Source organism: Mytilus californianus, unplaced genomic scaffold (assembly GCF_021869535.1).
Source record: "Mytilus californianus isolate M0D057914Y unplaced genomic scaffold, xbMytCali1.0.p SCAF_1, whole genome shotgun sequence".
Taxonomy (NCBI): Eukaryota; Metazoa; Mollusca; class Bivalvia; order Mytilida; family Mytilidae; genus Mytilus; species Mytilus californianus.
Window position 1 is genome coordinate 103747648 of NW_026262581.1, and position 16063 is coordinate 103763710.

A 16063-nucleotide genomic window follows, 5' to 3' on the forward strand; every position below is an offset into this window, starting at 1 on the left:
AAAAAATCTTTAAAGAAATTGCATTTCAAAATTTGTAAAATAATATTACATTTTCAGTTATTCTTCATGTTTGTACATTTTTAAATCATTTCATGGTGTAACAAAATAAGTAACATATCCAAGATCGAATATCAAAAATGAAAATATTATAACATGTATGATTGAACACTACAAAAGTAGATAAAAATAAATGTGGATAGTATCCACATGTGGACACAGATGATGCCCCCGCTTGCTTATCATATAGTTATAAAGGGACATAACTGAAGAACGGTAAAAGTGACGCTACCCAAATTTGAACTTGATCTGAGTTTTGTGGTAATAAGCATTGTGTGTAAGTCTCATAACATTTGGTTGAGGCTAACTTAAGTAGAGAACAGAAACTTAAAATTCAGCAATTTTTTTATTAGTAAACACGCATAACTCTAGAACGGTTGTGTATAAGTTTTATAACATTTGGTTGAGACAAACTAAAGTTAGAGAACGGAAATGAAAAATTCAGCAATTTTTATGTTTATAAAGGGACACAACTCAAGAATGGTAAAAGTGTTGCCACCAAATTTCGTACTTAATCTGTATTATGTAGTAATAAGCATTGTGTATAAGTTTCATATCATTTGGTTCAGGCACTAAAGTTAGAAAACGGAAACAAAAAATTTGTACTTGATCTTAGTTTTGCGGTAATGAAAATTGTGTATAGGTTTCATAATGTTTGGTTGGGGCAAACTTAAGTTACAGAATGGAAATTAAAAATTTTGCAATCTTTCGAGTTATAAAGGGGCATAACTCAATAATGGTTAAAGTGACACTACCCAAATTCAACTTGATCCGTGTTTTATCAGTGGAAGTCAAAATTAAACATTGCATTGTATAAAGCATTGAATGTAGTTGATTCAATTATAATCATGGACAAAGGAAGATAACTCCAATTTTAATAAAAATTACTTGATATTTAGAAGAAAATAAAAATTTTGCAATTTTTCCATTTATAAAGAGGCATAACTCTAGAACAGTTAAAGTGACACCACCAAAATTCAAACTTGATCTTTTTTTTGTGGTAATAAGCATTGTGTATAAGTTTCATAACATTTGGTTGAGGCAAACTAAAGTTAGGGAATGGAAACGAAAAATTGAGCAATTTTTCCATTTGAAAAGGGGCATAACTCTAGAACGATAAAAGTGACACCACCAAAATTCAAAATTGATCTGTGTTTTGTGGTAATAAGCATTGTGTATAAGATTCATAACATTTGTTTGAGGCAAATTAAAATAAGAGAACGGAAACGAAAAATCGGCAATTATTCCATTTGTAAAGGGGCATAACTCTAGAACGGTAAAAAGCGACGCCACCAAATTCAAACTTGATCTGTGTTTTGTGATAATAAGCATTGTGTATAAGTTTCATAACATTTGGTTGAGGCAAACTAAAGTAAGAGAATGGAAACGATAAATTCAGCAGTTTTCCATTTGTAAAGGGGCATAACTCTAGAACAGTAAAAGCGATGCCACCAAAATTCAAACTTGATCTGTGTTTTGTGGTAATAAGCATTGTGTATAAGTTTCATAACATTTGGTTGAGGCAAACTAGTTAGAGAACGGAAACCAATTTTGGGACGTACGTACGTACGTATGTACGTTCGTACGTACAGACGGACAAGGTTAAAACTTAATGATTTATATGACATATTATTACCTATGATACAATCATCATCATCTATAGGTACATCTACATATACATAACCTTTTCTATATAAACCTGAAACAAAAACAAAAATCATTATTGAATTAGCATACAAAGTAAAACAAAGTGATTACTATTCATTCTTGTTATTTTAAAAGATATTTTCATGCTATTAAGAATTTGCATTAATATGATTTTTTTAAACATATAAAAGAAACAATGTAGCAAAGATAACAAGGTAATGGTTTTATGTTTTTAATTCTTATTAAAAGGTATGCAATAATGTGGCACCCACTGTACTTCTAGGAATCCCTAATTTGTACAATTTGGTATGGAGGTCCAAAATAATGATTTTGATGTAGTAGGAATGGAAGGTTTTTACATTTTTTTCTTCTCATGGACATTACAGAGATTAAAATAACTCAGCAATGTAATTAAAATTAAATCACTGCACTTGCTCATTTTTTGAATGCTTGGTCACTAATTAATTTTGATTAGATTGATAACAAAACTTTATTGCAAATATATCAGAAGATCTTACCATGTAAGGCTTCATAGTCAATTTCTCCAGCAGTTTGAGTACCATTGTCTATGATGCTGTCAATTATAGTTTTTTCTGTCTGTGAACATAACTATAAAACAAAATATATAGTAAATAAATATAATACAATTTGTCTGTTAATCATTTGCAGGGCTCACACTATTTCAGAATCATAGCGAAAAGTGACTTCTCTTTTTGAAACTGATAGGGAGAAGTGTTGAGAATTAAAAGAGAAGTGTTTGCTTGCTCACTGCCCTATAATGTTTGGTTTTTACAATGACATATTTGTATCCTATTTTTTTTAATTCTTTTTTGTATTGTTCAAATCCAATTTTATTTCATGACTGAGAATACCACTACAGTAACAGTTGTTTCAGTTTAAGTCTGAAATTGTCGTTTATAGTTACAACTATATTTTTCCAATTTTCAGGAATTACCAACTTAAACATCTAGCACGGTTGCATATGTTGAAAAATATTAAAAAGAAAAAGAAAAGATCACTAATTAATTAAAGTTCAATGAGGAACACTATTGTGTTTATGATATTCATTTAATATTCCTCATAATAAATTATCTAAAATGTATTAATTTAGCAAATATAGGCAACTTAAATCAATAAATTGAAACAATACATTTGCATTAAAATAGATACTTGTAACTGACCATTCCTTATATTTTTACCTTTATATCTTCTTCAGTAATATACCCTGTAGAGATGGTCCACCAATGATCAACCAGTAATGTATCTATTGGTTGGATTGGTAATAATTCTTTTGGATTCTTCTTTCGGAAAAATTTCTGTAAAAAAACAATGTAAAGAAAGGCATCATATCTCTTACTCATAAATTTTATCTGCATGAGAAATTCATTATCTGTATTGCATTCATTTAATTTTGAGAATTATGCATTTTTCCTAAACTCCTATTTTTTGTAAACATCTGATAAATGGATATCTTGTTATCAAATGAATCTAAAAATATGTTTTATATAAACAAAATAATTTTATATCCTATTCGAATTGATGTCTTACACATTTAAAGACAAAGACATCTGAAAAAAATTAAAAACCTGGAATATCTGTCAAGTTTCATTCCCCCTATATACTGACTTTCTAGTGTTGACAAAGTAATTTATTAAAATGAAAACTCGCCGTTCCATCCTAATGATAATTGATACTAACTTTGGATGACCGACACTGGTTCATTAAGTCTATATACTGATTTCTACCGATTCCTAGCAGTCTTAAACCTGAAAACAAATATTAAATCTTTTAATAAACATTAATTTTTTCACAAACTCCACTTTTATCACCAAAACTGTCATAGGTTTAATTCATCTTACAACTCTTTCGACGTGAGAACTTCCCACTAGCTCTTTTCATTAGTTTGTTCATAATCTTTTAAATTTGTTGGGTAATTTTTTTTTGCTGCCATTTAGTAATTTATAATAACCATGGACCTACAGTGGCTGGAATCCATATTCTTACAATTATAACCAAAGCTCAGCTGACACAGAAAAGTCCTAAAAAGAAATAATGCTTGAGCCTTGACATGTAAAAAATTGCCTTAATTCTGACAGTTAAAGTCCCATAACTCTTGAATGACATTAAAAAAAACCAAAAAAAAAAACCAAAAGGTATCTTACATTCACCAATTCCAACAAATGTGTAATCTTTCTAGAAAATGATCTACACATACTCAAGTTATGGTACAATATGTGAAAATTTACTAAAATCTGACATTTAAAGTTCTGTAATTCTAGAACAATAAACCAAAAAATTTTAAAAAACAAAACAGGATCTTCTTTTAATCAATCTCTACAATAGTGTAAGTTTTAAAATATATCCAAGCATACTGGAGATAGTACAAGATAAATAAAGTCCCATATCTCTGGAAAGACAAATAAAAAATCCTAAAAATGCTAGCCCTGTGATAAATTTTCTGGAAAAAGGATTACAGCGAAGTTGAGTTTTTGTACAACTTTTAAGAAAATGTCCCAATTTTTCATGTAAAAAGTCCCATAACTCTGGAATGACTAAATTGGAAATTGCCAAAGTAGAAAAAGAGCTTTCTGTGGTCAATTCTAAAGCTGTGTTAAAATTTTTATGAGAATTTGTTCAAGCAAATTTGAGTTATTGTATGAAGTGTTGACAGACAGACAGGATCTAGTATGGTATACCATAGTTCATCCCATTTACGATGGGTGTATATAAATGGCTTTTTAACTATATCATATATAACTTATTCTCCTTCTTAGAACTCAATATAATTTAGTTCAGTTCTTGCAAATGTTAAGTGAATCATTATGAAACAGGGTAAGTGCTGGTGACTGAATGTGATAACAAACCAATTCACAATCCTACTATGAGTACAGATTATGCAATAAATATTTTCAGATGAATCATCCAAATTCATTAGCATTCAATGTGTAAAAACACCACCAGCAGGGATTAATTATCTGTATTATCTTGTTTGCACTTAAGTATTGGTTTGCTCAAAAAAGGAACAATGGGGAAAGTGGCAATTCCATGTCAATTTTCATGTTGCATTTTGTTTTTATGAATTCAATAACTACTCGGGTCTCTTTATTTTTTTGCATATTTCTGACTATTAAATCTTGATTATTAAGCTGATAATTGGAGTAAATTGAAGTAAAAAATGATTTTTAATTAAAGTGAAAATGAAGAAACTTACAATCAGCTGCAGTAAAGTTTGGTAACGAGTCATAACTTTTTTCTTGTGACATGATATCAGTCATCATATTGGTATAGTATACAAATGGTGTAACTCTGAGTCCTTTGACTACTATGTCAGACAGATGGTAAGGGTATAACATCAGATGATCCTGGCTATACTGTAACATATCCATGTAATATCTCTTCTCATCTTTCCGTATTGTCTTTACTAAAAAATAAATTCTATATAATAGTTTTAAGGTGACTATATTTATATGGAAGTTTTTAACGACCTTGACTGGCTATACAGCCCTTGCACGGTCAGTTTAGGTGGCTAGGGTGTCTTCCTTCATCTTGGATTTTGAAGTAGCAGATAATTGGTCTAGATCTTTAATGAAATATCCAAATTTGAGAGTAGTATGTAATTCATGTGTAAGACTTCATATTAATGTAGAAAATTATGTGTTTTATCATATTTACGGCTGTATTTTCTAAAAAACACAAGTTTTTTGTTTGATTCATTTTTTTTCCAACTTTGACACATAAGGGGAGTTAACTCAGATAGAAGGGGAGATAACTCAGATAAAGTAATTTTTATAATAGAAAGTGTTGTGAATTTACCTAAATTAATATGTAGCAAGAAAACAAGTCCGGTGACCCCATTTTTTTCTTTTTCTTATCTAAAAGCATGTTATAAGAGCTATCATTTTATCTTAAAATTCTATGGTGTAGTTTTCTTTTTATCACACAAAATTGGATTTTCCATGCATAATCTATACAAAACCTGACAATTTTGCACAACCTGTAGCGTGAAAAAAGGTCCGGTGACCAATACTTTTTTTTATTATATTATGGAAAATAGCATGGTAAAAACTACATTTTGACAAATTATTAAAAAATCCTATGGATCTTAATTAAGACCCCCCATCCACCTTAAATAATAAATACTTTTAACAACTGATAATATTTTTTATCTGTTTACAGCTACTGCTTAATTTTAAGTAATTTTTTTGCTTGCAATACAGCCTAAATTTATTGATTTTGTTTGAAAAATGCATTGTTCCCTGATAGTTTATCAAGTCTTAAACTATCTCTAGATTTGACGCATTATATGCAATTTCAATGTGCACAAGACTGCACATGGCTATAAGTACAAACAGATGAATTTTTCAGATGTACATGAATATTTTTTTCATCAAAAATAATTTCAGAATTTAGATAACATACCATAGAAATAAGAAGATGTGGTATGAGTGCCAATGAGACAACTCTCCATCCAAGTCACAATGTGTAAAAAGTAAACAATTATAAATCAAAGTATGGCCTTAAACACAGAGCCTTGGCTCACATTGAACAGCAAGCTATAAAGGGCCCCAAAATGACAGTTTTCATATTTTGGCATATTTACTATTTCTTTAATTCACATTAATCCATGTCAAAATAAACAAATGGTTACATAAAAATCCTTTATCAAATGGCAAATTCGAAAGCTCACACACATCAAACGAAATGAAAACAACTGTCATATTCCTGACTTGGTACAGGCATTTCCTTATGTAGAAATTGGTGGACTAAACCTGGTTTTATAGCTTAATAAACCTCTCACTTGTATGAAACACATATGCATGCATTTATTAAACATGTGTAAGTACAATGTCAATGTATAGGGAATTATAACATATTCCTATCCTGAAAGTTGAACCTAAACAAGATTGATTGGTGTTTAACGCCAATTTCAGCACTATAGGCTATTTCATGGTGGTCTATTCTTATTTGTGGAGGAAGCCAAGAGTGCCTTGAGATAACAATCGACCTTCGGCAGGAAAACTGCCAATCCTAGTCAATTGAGATTGAAAGTGAATCCAAGTGCCATATGTGTGGTTCAAACTCACAACCTCAGTGTTGAGAGGCTTGTTCCTAAACAAGATATTCATCACAAATGATAAAAAGCAAAAAATAATGGAAAATTATTTTCTCAATATCTTCTTATACATTTTTCATTCAAGTAAAGAAATTACATGTTTTTTTTTTAATGATTTCATTATTATTACTGATATATCATTATAGATGCGTATGTTTGAGAACTTTTACTTAATTTTTGTGATTTTATATATTGTGTATGTTATCAAATATCTGTGCTTGGTTTTATGATTTTATAATAAGGAATATCGATGACTGTCATTCACTATTACCATTGTAATTCTTCTTATACAAGGTAAAGGATATTGACAGCTAATTATAACTGTTTTATATCTCATCTGATAGTGTTTTTCAATGTTGATAGTGATTAGTTAAACCAAATTTGGGTTATTGGTTTTATTTACAATACATACCAATATTTGCTTTCCATCTCAACTGATTCTTTATACTAAAGGAAACAATGGCTTTGTCATACTCTCTCTGAGAATTTCCCAACACCTGAAAAATTTTAACAGTACTTTCTACAAATCTAATTTCAATGGCACACAGTTCTTTTAGCTGGAAATAATAAATTTTGTGTTCTGGTAACCTAATAAATACATAAGCAGCAAACATAAAATTTATTTATAGATACAAGAACAGCAAAGCTCAAAAAGCACTTTTCTAAAATGTCATTCATGTAGTGTTAATAATTAGGACTTCTCTGACAATGTAGGTATTTTGTTTTTGTCCTGCAATAAATTTATGATAGTAAAACTCCACTTTTTGATTTTTTTCTCGTATAACTTTACATTGCTTGGGTGGAGAATTCAAGTAGAACAATAACATAACCTGTGGAATTAGCAGGTAAATGTAATTGGAATTGCTGCTTTTCTGAAACATTTAAATTTTTCATGACAAGTTGTCTTTTTAGTCCCCTACAGAAGAAGTCGAAGGGGACTTTAGGTTTGCACTCCGTCTGTCTGTCTGTCAGTCTGTCCGTCTGTCTGTCCGTCTGTCTGTCCTTCTGTCAGTCCGGCAAATCAGTTTTACACACTTTTTTTGGTCATTCTTGTTTAATCAACTTTTGGTGGCTCGTTCTCCATTGTTTATACATAAAATGACATTTTTGAAATATAGGTTAGACAATACCTGGTCATGTTTTATGAAGATTTAAAGCCCAAGGCGTCAGGGCCTAATCTAGGATTTTGGAGAGGGAGAAGTGACTTCTCCTTCCATGAGAGAGGAGGGAGAAGTGGTCAATTTCTTGAAGTGAGATTCCATTGCCGTTTCGGTTGCATAGTGTTCTCGTGCTTATCACTAAGGAAATTGTTTTATATGCAATAAAAAATATACTTGCAGTTTTTTCATGTTATTGTACAAAATGTATATATAGAAAGTTTTTAATAAGAAAGGTTTAGACAATATATTTGTTATTTATTCATTGATACCATTAGTACTGTCAACTTGAATTTAAGTTTAAATAAAATTTGTTGCTTGGGACATGAGGGAGTAGCCTAGTAATATTATGATGCATTAAATTCGTGTGCATCTCACCCATCTGCCTCAATTCATTTTTAAATGTCCAGAAAAATATGACTCTCAGTTTACCTGATGAATTTCACATGACTGGGAATTTAATTTATAATCTATATCACCACTTGTCATTATTTCGTAAAACATTATTGAATGTCCAGGACATCATGTTACATGTAGTTGTAAATTGAGATTCTCGTTAAAGATTGTAAGCCTATAAATGAAAATATCTGTCAATCGCATATTAATTAACCGATACAGAGCTAATTTCTATTATTTTTTAAAGATATCTTCCCTATCAACGAAATTGTTGTGAAAAAAAAATCCACTGCTGGTCGAGTGTCGTACGTTTGCAATCACATTATCCATCAGCTGTCTTTCTACCTTTTATATTTCAATTTTTATTCAATGAACATAATAAATCTACCGTTAATTCCCACCCTTAACCCACCAAATAGTACAATTTGATCGACTCGTAATAAATAAAAATAAAACAAATCAGCTGAGTGATTACGCAACATCCTCAGGTAATTAACATCGTAAAATGATAACTTTAACAGACGGTCAGTTTTCCGTTTGAATAGTATTGAATGTTATATTCAAGGATGTTCAAAGTTGCCGTTGTATTTATTTAATTTGATCATCGATAGTATCAGTCTTGGGTCGTTTCGATAATCTAGATTTTCTTTGTCAGTCGCCATTTTTTTTACCTGGGAGACTTGTAATTCAGAAGTTGCCTCCCTTTTACCGATTTTCATAGCGATTTGACTTCACCATGAAGTCAGTCGGCTGGCGAGATTTAGCAATTTTCAAAATTCTTTGGCGACTTAAATCGTCATTTCACCGGCAAGATTATGGCCTGCAAGGCGTAGCCAAGGGTTTTAAATGTTCATAAAACATGACCAAGTATTGTCTGACCAATTTAGAACATATTCACACTTTCGAGTGACCTTACAAAATTATCCTTTCCCATTGTAATATTAAAACCTTAATAAGAATTCACTTTTTGTAATGAAGCGTTAACTAGGTTAATAAAACGAACGTATAACATAGGTAATGATCATTTCAATGGATGGAATGAAATAGTACCAACATAGTTTTGTGAGGACAAAAAGGATAAATTGTTCAAACTTTGGGTTTTTCTTCTGCGTCAAGTAAAATTTAATACATATACCATAAATTTCTTGATTTTAAAAAGCACACAATGTTATATAAATCAGTTTTTTGAAATTTGTATATTTTTTTATAATCATAAAACTCACTCTATAAATATTTTAAAATACCACCATTCAACATCAGATGCTTACTTTTTATTGATGAATGTACATGTATTGTGGTTTTTTTTCTAAAAAAAAAATCCTTTGCTTTATATATCAGCAGTCTGACATTGTTTTCTTAAAAGAAAGAAAAATAACTGACTCAAATGTCTGGTATGAAAATTGAATATAAGATTATTTTACCTACATCTTTGTCCCCATTTCATTTTTTGTTTGTTATATATAGGTACCATGATAAACATTTGCAAAATTCAAAATGTTTTTATAAATCTTTTCTCTTTCATCTTTAATCAGTAGGCTATTTTCCCAAGGAAATTGCCTCAGGGGATTGTAAACTTCATTAGTGTAGTTATTAGGAGTACACTTTCATAATTAATCTACAGTGAAAAGTCATTCATGTATAGCATTTTATAGTGCATGGAAAGCCATGTACTATGAAAATTAGAAGGAAAAAACTGATTTTTCATTGGACGAGGAGGGGTGAGTATGTTCTAATAAAGAAATAATTGGTATGAATATGGTTTCATGTTGTCCAGCACTTAAGTGAAAATTTCGCTCAACATATCATTGCATATAAGAAAATAACTTGCACTTGAAGTAATCAAATCAACTTTTCATGATCATCCCTTTACTTCTTTTTACAAGCTATTGTAACCAAGTCACCTCAAATTACCAAAATATTTTAAAGGAACACCAAATGAATAAGTATGGTGCTTTGAAACATCCAAGTTATATGATTATGACTCAGAAAAAGTTTTCTGCAACTCAATCGATTCTATTACTTCAATTAACAAGGGGCATGATCGTATAAATCGTATTCAATCGATAAAATCGTGCCACTGTTGATCAACTCAATCAATTCTTTTACTTTCTTGTTTGAAATGAAATAGAATGAAATAGAGCATTTGTTTTGTAATGTTTCTGTACAGATTTGAAGAATTGGATGAATGAAATAGCCTTTCCTATTTTATTTAAGAGTTTATTGCATCGACAGCTGGTGTTCAATTATTTTCGATTGTGTTGATTGTAATGATCATGCCTTCCATATTAGTAAAGAGTTGATTGAATTAACAACCGATGATCAATTATGATCTGTCTTTTTGATCCATTTCAAATAGATGAATTGATTGAATAGTTAGCTAATATTCACTGGTAACCATCAAGTCTCCTTTATCATTTTGATGGACTGATCTATGTGACAGAGGTTGTTCAATCATTATCGATCGTTTCATTCATGATGATCGGGAATTCTTTCAAATTGTGTTGATTTGATGAATTGATTGAATAGACAACAGGAGTTCAACTGTTGTCGAAATCAATTGATTGTTGAATAATGTACTGTGAAAATTTTAATTGGGAAAAGATGAATTTCCAATTTCGATTACATGATTAAACTGTCCACATTGACCTGGGGTCACAGGGAGAAAACTTGTCATGGAACCTTCTGTTATGAAGATATTTGCTTTGTGAGGCCAAAAACTTCCATAAAAAGGCACCAGTTGCAACATCAAGTATGGGACCCATAATATATAAAAGATACAGAATGAGAATACAGGGACCCATATAATTTGGTCACTGAGAACATACTGATAAAATTCTGTTTGCATGAAAGGAGGTCCAAGTGAAAACATCATTAAACCTAATTGTGGGATACATATTTTAAGGAGATATTTAAATCTTTTTTGTAGTTTAGAATATTTTACTAAGGATTACTAAAATATCATAATGTGGTCATTAGGCACACCTGCTTCAGATTTGGTGGCAATTTGGTCCATGGATGATTTTGGCGAATATTATTTTCAATGTCAGCATTCATCTTTATGGTTCAAAAATCAAGTCATCATGTAAAATAATAAATCATTAAATGACTGAAGTTGATAGACACCCTTATTTTTCTGCCATGTTGTTGAATTGACGGAAGAGATTTTTGTATGATATCGTCTTTTTAATTGGACAATATAAAACCTTTAAGCTAATCAAATTTGATTTTATAGAATGGTCTTTAAAAAGCGATTTGTTTACAAATGGCTGCCGTTTGACAGATCACGAGAATATGTTATAGAAGGTTGATCTGACATAAATGTTAGTTCTTTTAAATCCTTAAACGCACTATATCGTATTTCAAATATGTTTTGTACTTTTTTTTTTGTGAAGAATCAACTTCAAGTAAGTTTTGACGGAATGCATGTGGCTTGTGAAGCACTTGTCAGGAGGGGGTGGACGAGGGGTGATTTAATTCGAACTTCCCACTTCCCTTCCCTTCCCTTACTCCTAGACGAAAATCAGTCAAAACAAATTTTCCAGGAATATCCCTATTTTTATTCCCTCTCTTCCCCAGTTCCCACCCCCTGACTTCATGCCCCACATACCCATGTTCTCTTAATCCTGTCCACCCTTTTTGCCAGTATAATTCCTTCATTTTCCTTTTAAAACACCCTAGCTTAAGTAAACCAGTATTGTGATCACAACTACAGGAGGTCCTTTTCCAGATTTTCTAGTAGGTGAAGCTTATATCAATCTAGGTTAATTTCAATGGACTTTCTGATCCTATTGTCATAATATTGACACAACTTGTCAGGTTGTGCTAATTGTTTCATCTGGTACTCTTTTTCTTTAAGTAGTATCTCACGGTACTTGAGTGTACTTTTTAGGTGCAGGATAAGATTTTAGGGCATATTAGTTTTTTGAAGAAATCACCCTGTACTCTCTAAATATTCTCCAATGATATGTGCTATTCTTTCGTAAGTCTCTTTGCTTGTTGGTGCCAGTAGTGCTGCCATGTCTTCAACTGTCATATCATTTCTGTTATTTCTTGTTGATATCTTGCACAGTTAAGAGGGTGGTATTAGGGGGGGGGTCTGTATACGGAAACACGTGAAATAAGATTATGAAAAAAAAAATATTATTCATATTAAATTGATGGACTTTATTTAATAGTTTCTATACAATAGAATTGCAAAAGTAGTTATTTAAGTACTTAGATAGGCTATTAATGAAGAGAGCAATTAATATCCTAAGAATCAGTTCATTAATACATGTACATAATTTTACATCATAACATTTAGCATTATATCAGGGCTGACTTTGAATTAGTCCCAGTTTACTTTTTAATCAAATGCGGGACAAGCACGAGAAATTAAGAGTACCGACACAAAACATGGAAAATAAATAAGGGGAAACACGAAGCACGCACATCAAATCAAATACAAGGAAACGAGAAATAAAACGTCAAAACACGAAAACATGTGAAATAAAAAGGCAGAAAATGTTGCACGAAAATTACCCTTTATCACCCTCAGTTACAAATGTAAGTAGGAAGTGTTTCTTCTTCACCACATTCGTAATATGGCTTGAGGGATTGGCCTATTTGATGGCGGTACTTATTGAGTCTCTATAGCCTGTTAGTAATTCAGACAAAATTCTCCCTATTTCAGGGTTTGGTTAATCGAGTCAGACAACTTTACCAACAATAGTTACAAGATCATTCAATTGTCTCCCAGTCTTGCTTATGGTCCATCTACTTTGCCATTTCAGTTTGTTGACATCCTGACTACAATTCTTACATCCGACATGGTATTGGTCATTTAGTGTTGGGGCCTCCTTTGCTGCATCTTTTGCCAACTGGTACAATATCTTGTTCCTAGCTATATTAGCATGGCTTGGGATCCGAAATAGGGTTATGGATATGCCTTGTCCCAGGCTGAGGGTCCCAATGCTTTCCTTAATGTCTGTAATGGTGTCAATGTACTTATTTTTAGCTTCAATTGTTTGAGTAAATCTAATGTGTATTTATTGCTAAATGTATTATTTTTGAAAGCATAATAAGAAAATTCATATATTTGCTTTATAAATTATAAATACATTAGAATGAAATAGAAATATTTATTTTAGTCCATTTTTTCTAGAAATTTGAAACCATTTTGTCTTTTTTCCATGATTTGATATGTGGTGCCACTACTCAACCATTGAATTCTGGTTGAAATGTGAAGAATATGGTAAATAAAGAATATTTCAGCAAAAATATTTGTGGTCCAGGGTTGGCACCACTTAATTTTTCAGAAAACTGTCATAAGTTTTGCCAAATTATGCAAAAACTTAACTTACATTTTTGTTATGACGAATACACATATAGAGGTATAGGGGAGGTTTGAGATCTCACAAAACATGTATAACCCAGCCGCATTTTTGGGCATGTCCCAAGTCAGGTACCATTATTAGTCTTGTATGATTTTTAGTTTTAGTTCATTTATATGTTTTGGAGTTTAGTATGACGTCCATTATCACTGAACTAGTACACATTTTTGTTAAGGGGCCAGCTTAAACAGGCCTCTGGGTGAGGGATTTTCTCGCTGTGTTGAAGACCCATTGGTGGCCTTCGGCTGTTTTCTGCTCTTTGGTTGGGTTGTTTGACACATTCCCAATTTCCATTCTCAATTTTATAGTACTAATGTCTCAATTAGTGAAATTTTTCTCAAACTGAAACAATGAGACATTTTAACAAATGCATTCATCAAATTTTCACAACATTATCTCAGTTAAAAATTTTCAAATTTTCAGGGCAAAAGTTAGAAGTTAGTAAACCAACTCTTTTGCAGGAAAAAGTATACTTTAAAACATGGCAGCCTCCATCAAATGTGTGAAAAAAGTTATCTTTTTCACTAGTATGAAAAAGTAGTACAAAGTATATAGTTTTTCTTTATATTGATAATCCTACAGTTATGAGGACTTCATCCTCTGTAATGGTTTCAAACCTTCCTTACTTATTTGCTTTTCACCTAAAACAAGCTGTCTAAATTTCCTGTGTTGGACAGTGATGTTCCTTTGCCCCTTAGAAATAGAGATAGATTAAAGGTGGCCTTCAAAGACTTTTACAAACAGTAATTTGATTTTAACCTTTTGCTTGAATCAGAAGCAGGATACAAGGAGACCATATATGTATATTGCTTCCATTTATCTGTACACCTGTATATGTAAAGTAAAAAGGTTAATTGCAGGGTAAATTTCCCAAATCATTATATATATGTATATTGTAGGAAAATTTAAAATTTATTTGTAAGAGCTTTAGAAACAGGAAGAAAAACCATGAAAATTGGGGTTCACCAAGCTTTTCTCCTGTTCTACAGAGAGTTCCAATAAATTGTATATTTTCCCTCAATGTATGAATATTGTTTGAATCCTGAAAGTTAACATTTATTCTTAAACACCATTTGTGTATAGCTCATTTGTAGTTTTTTACTTCAAGCCCAAGCCATTAAATTTGTATTTTAATGAAATAAAGATAGATTAATGGTGGTCTGGAAAGACTTTTACAGTAATTTGACTTTAACCTTTTGTTAGAATCAGAAGCAGGATACAAGGATACCATATATGTATATTGCATCTATTATTTACACATGTATGTAAAGTAAAAAGCTTTAAGGTTGAATGCAGGGTAACTTTCCCAAATCATTCACTATCACACAAATAGTTAATTACTAGAATTCATATAGAACAAATGAATTTGAACAAAATTGTGTTGCTTTCTATTTAAAACAATGCAAATCATTTCATTGAAAATTATTTTAACAAAAAATACTTTTTCAGATATAAACAACAGGTAAAATTCATAGACATGGGTGAATTACTGACGAATAGGAGTGATGTTTTAAAGGCAGTGTTTAGTCAATATGACCATCATGCAAAAGATGAGTTAACACCTATCCAAGTACAGATGTTATATGGTGATCTACGAATGGGAAGTGTTAGTTTACCACAGGTAGTAATAACAATCAAAATATTAATTTTTTAATGTATCTTCTAACGCACTTTTAAGGCATGACCTCTCAACGCATTGAATTCTATACATTTATTATTCTCAATGAAAATATTGGAAAACTTCAAATGGAGAGCCAGACAAATTTATCAGACAAATATTAACACTGTCCATTTATGATTTCATTGCAGCATTAAACATGAATGTGGTAACCAATTTTCTAACATGTTCTCAATTCTATCTTTATTTTATCATGAGCTATTTTAAAAAATGTAAGTTGTTCGAACCAAAACTGGCCATTTATACTCTAACTTATCTCCATAACAGTAAAGTCACATGAATCAACCTGTTTAACCTGAACACAATTGATTTCATTACCTAACATTTTATATATTTTGAAAGTCTTGATAAAGTTTTAAAATTATACCAGTTTCAAAAAAATTAGATGAGACATTTATACTACATGTATAATGGTTTATAATGTAAACGATATGTAATAGTAAGGAGATGTGGTATGATTGCCAATGAGACAACTATCCAACAAAGTTCAAATGAAGTGGATGTAATGATAACCTAAACTTAAATTAAAAGAAATAGAAAAAAATGGAATGATAAAAACTGTTAGTAGACAACTCTTTTACAAGCAAAAAATAGATATACATTTATTTGAACTACAAGCTCCTGAAAAGCTAGATAAGAGCAA

The 16063-nt window shown here is 31.0% G+C and overlaps 2 protein-coding genes across 7 annotated transcripts in view; one reads left to right on the forward strand and one right to left on the reverse strand.

Moving 5' to 3' along the window:
* LOC127728478 (protein FAM91A1-like) overlaps positions 1 to 11518 on the reverse strand; it is a 29121-nt gene extending 17603 nt beyond the window's left edge. Inside the window, exons 1-7 of the mRNA XM_052235879.1 lie at positions 11353 to 11518; positions 7230 to 7314; positions 4916 to 5125; positions 3403 to 3470; positions 2904 to 3020; positions 2223 to 2313; positions 1694 to 1756 (exon numbers count right to left, since the gene is read on the reverse strand). Of these exons, the coding sequence (XP_052091839.1) occupies positions 1694 to 1756; positions 2223 to 2313; positions 2904 to 3020; positions 3403 to 3470; positions 4916 to 5125; positions 7230 to 7314; positions 11353 to 11424 (706 nt within the window). The 5' untranslated portion in view covers positions 11425 to 11518. The remainder of the gene's footprint in view (positions 1 to 1693; positions 1757 to 2222; positions 2314 to 2903; positions 3021 to 3402; positions 3471 to 4915; positions 5126 to 7229; positions 7315 to 11352) is intronic.
* A 90-nt stretch (positions 11519 to 11608) lies between these two features.
* The window catches only part of LOC127728511 (trichohyalin-like), a 30967-nt gene continuing 26512 nt past the window's right edge, over positions 11609 to 16063 (forward strand). For 4 of the 6 annotated variants that reach the window (XM_052235905.1, XM_052235943.1, XM_052235934.1 and 1 more), the window contains exons 1-2: positions 11622 to 11774; positions 15192 to 15363. In XM_052235905.1, coding sequence (XP_052091865.1) covers positions 15220 to 15363 — 144 coding nt within the window. In that variant the 5' untranslated portion in view covers positions 11622 to 11774; positions 15192 to 15219. Of the gene's footprint in view, positions 11775 to 15191; positions 15364 to 16063 lie in introns of all 6 variants that reach the window. The other 2 variants (XM_052235915.1, XM_052235925.1) reach the window with 2 other exon arrangements.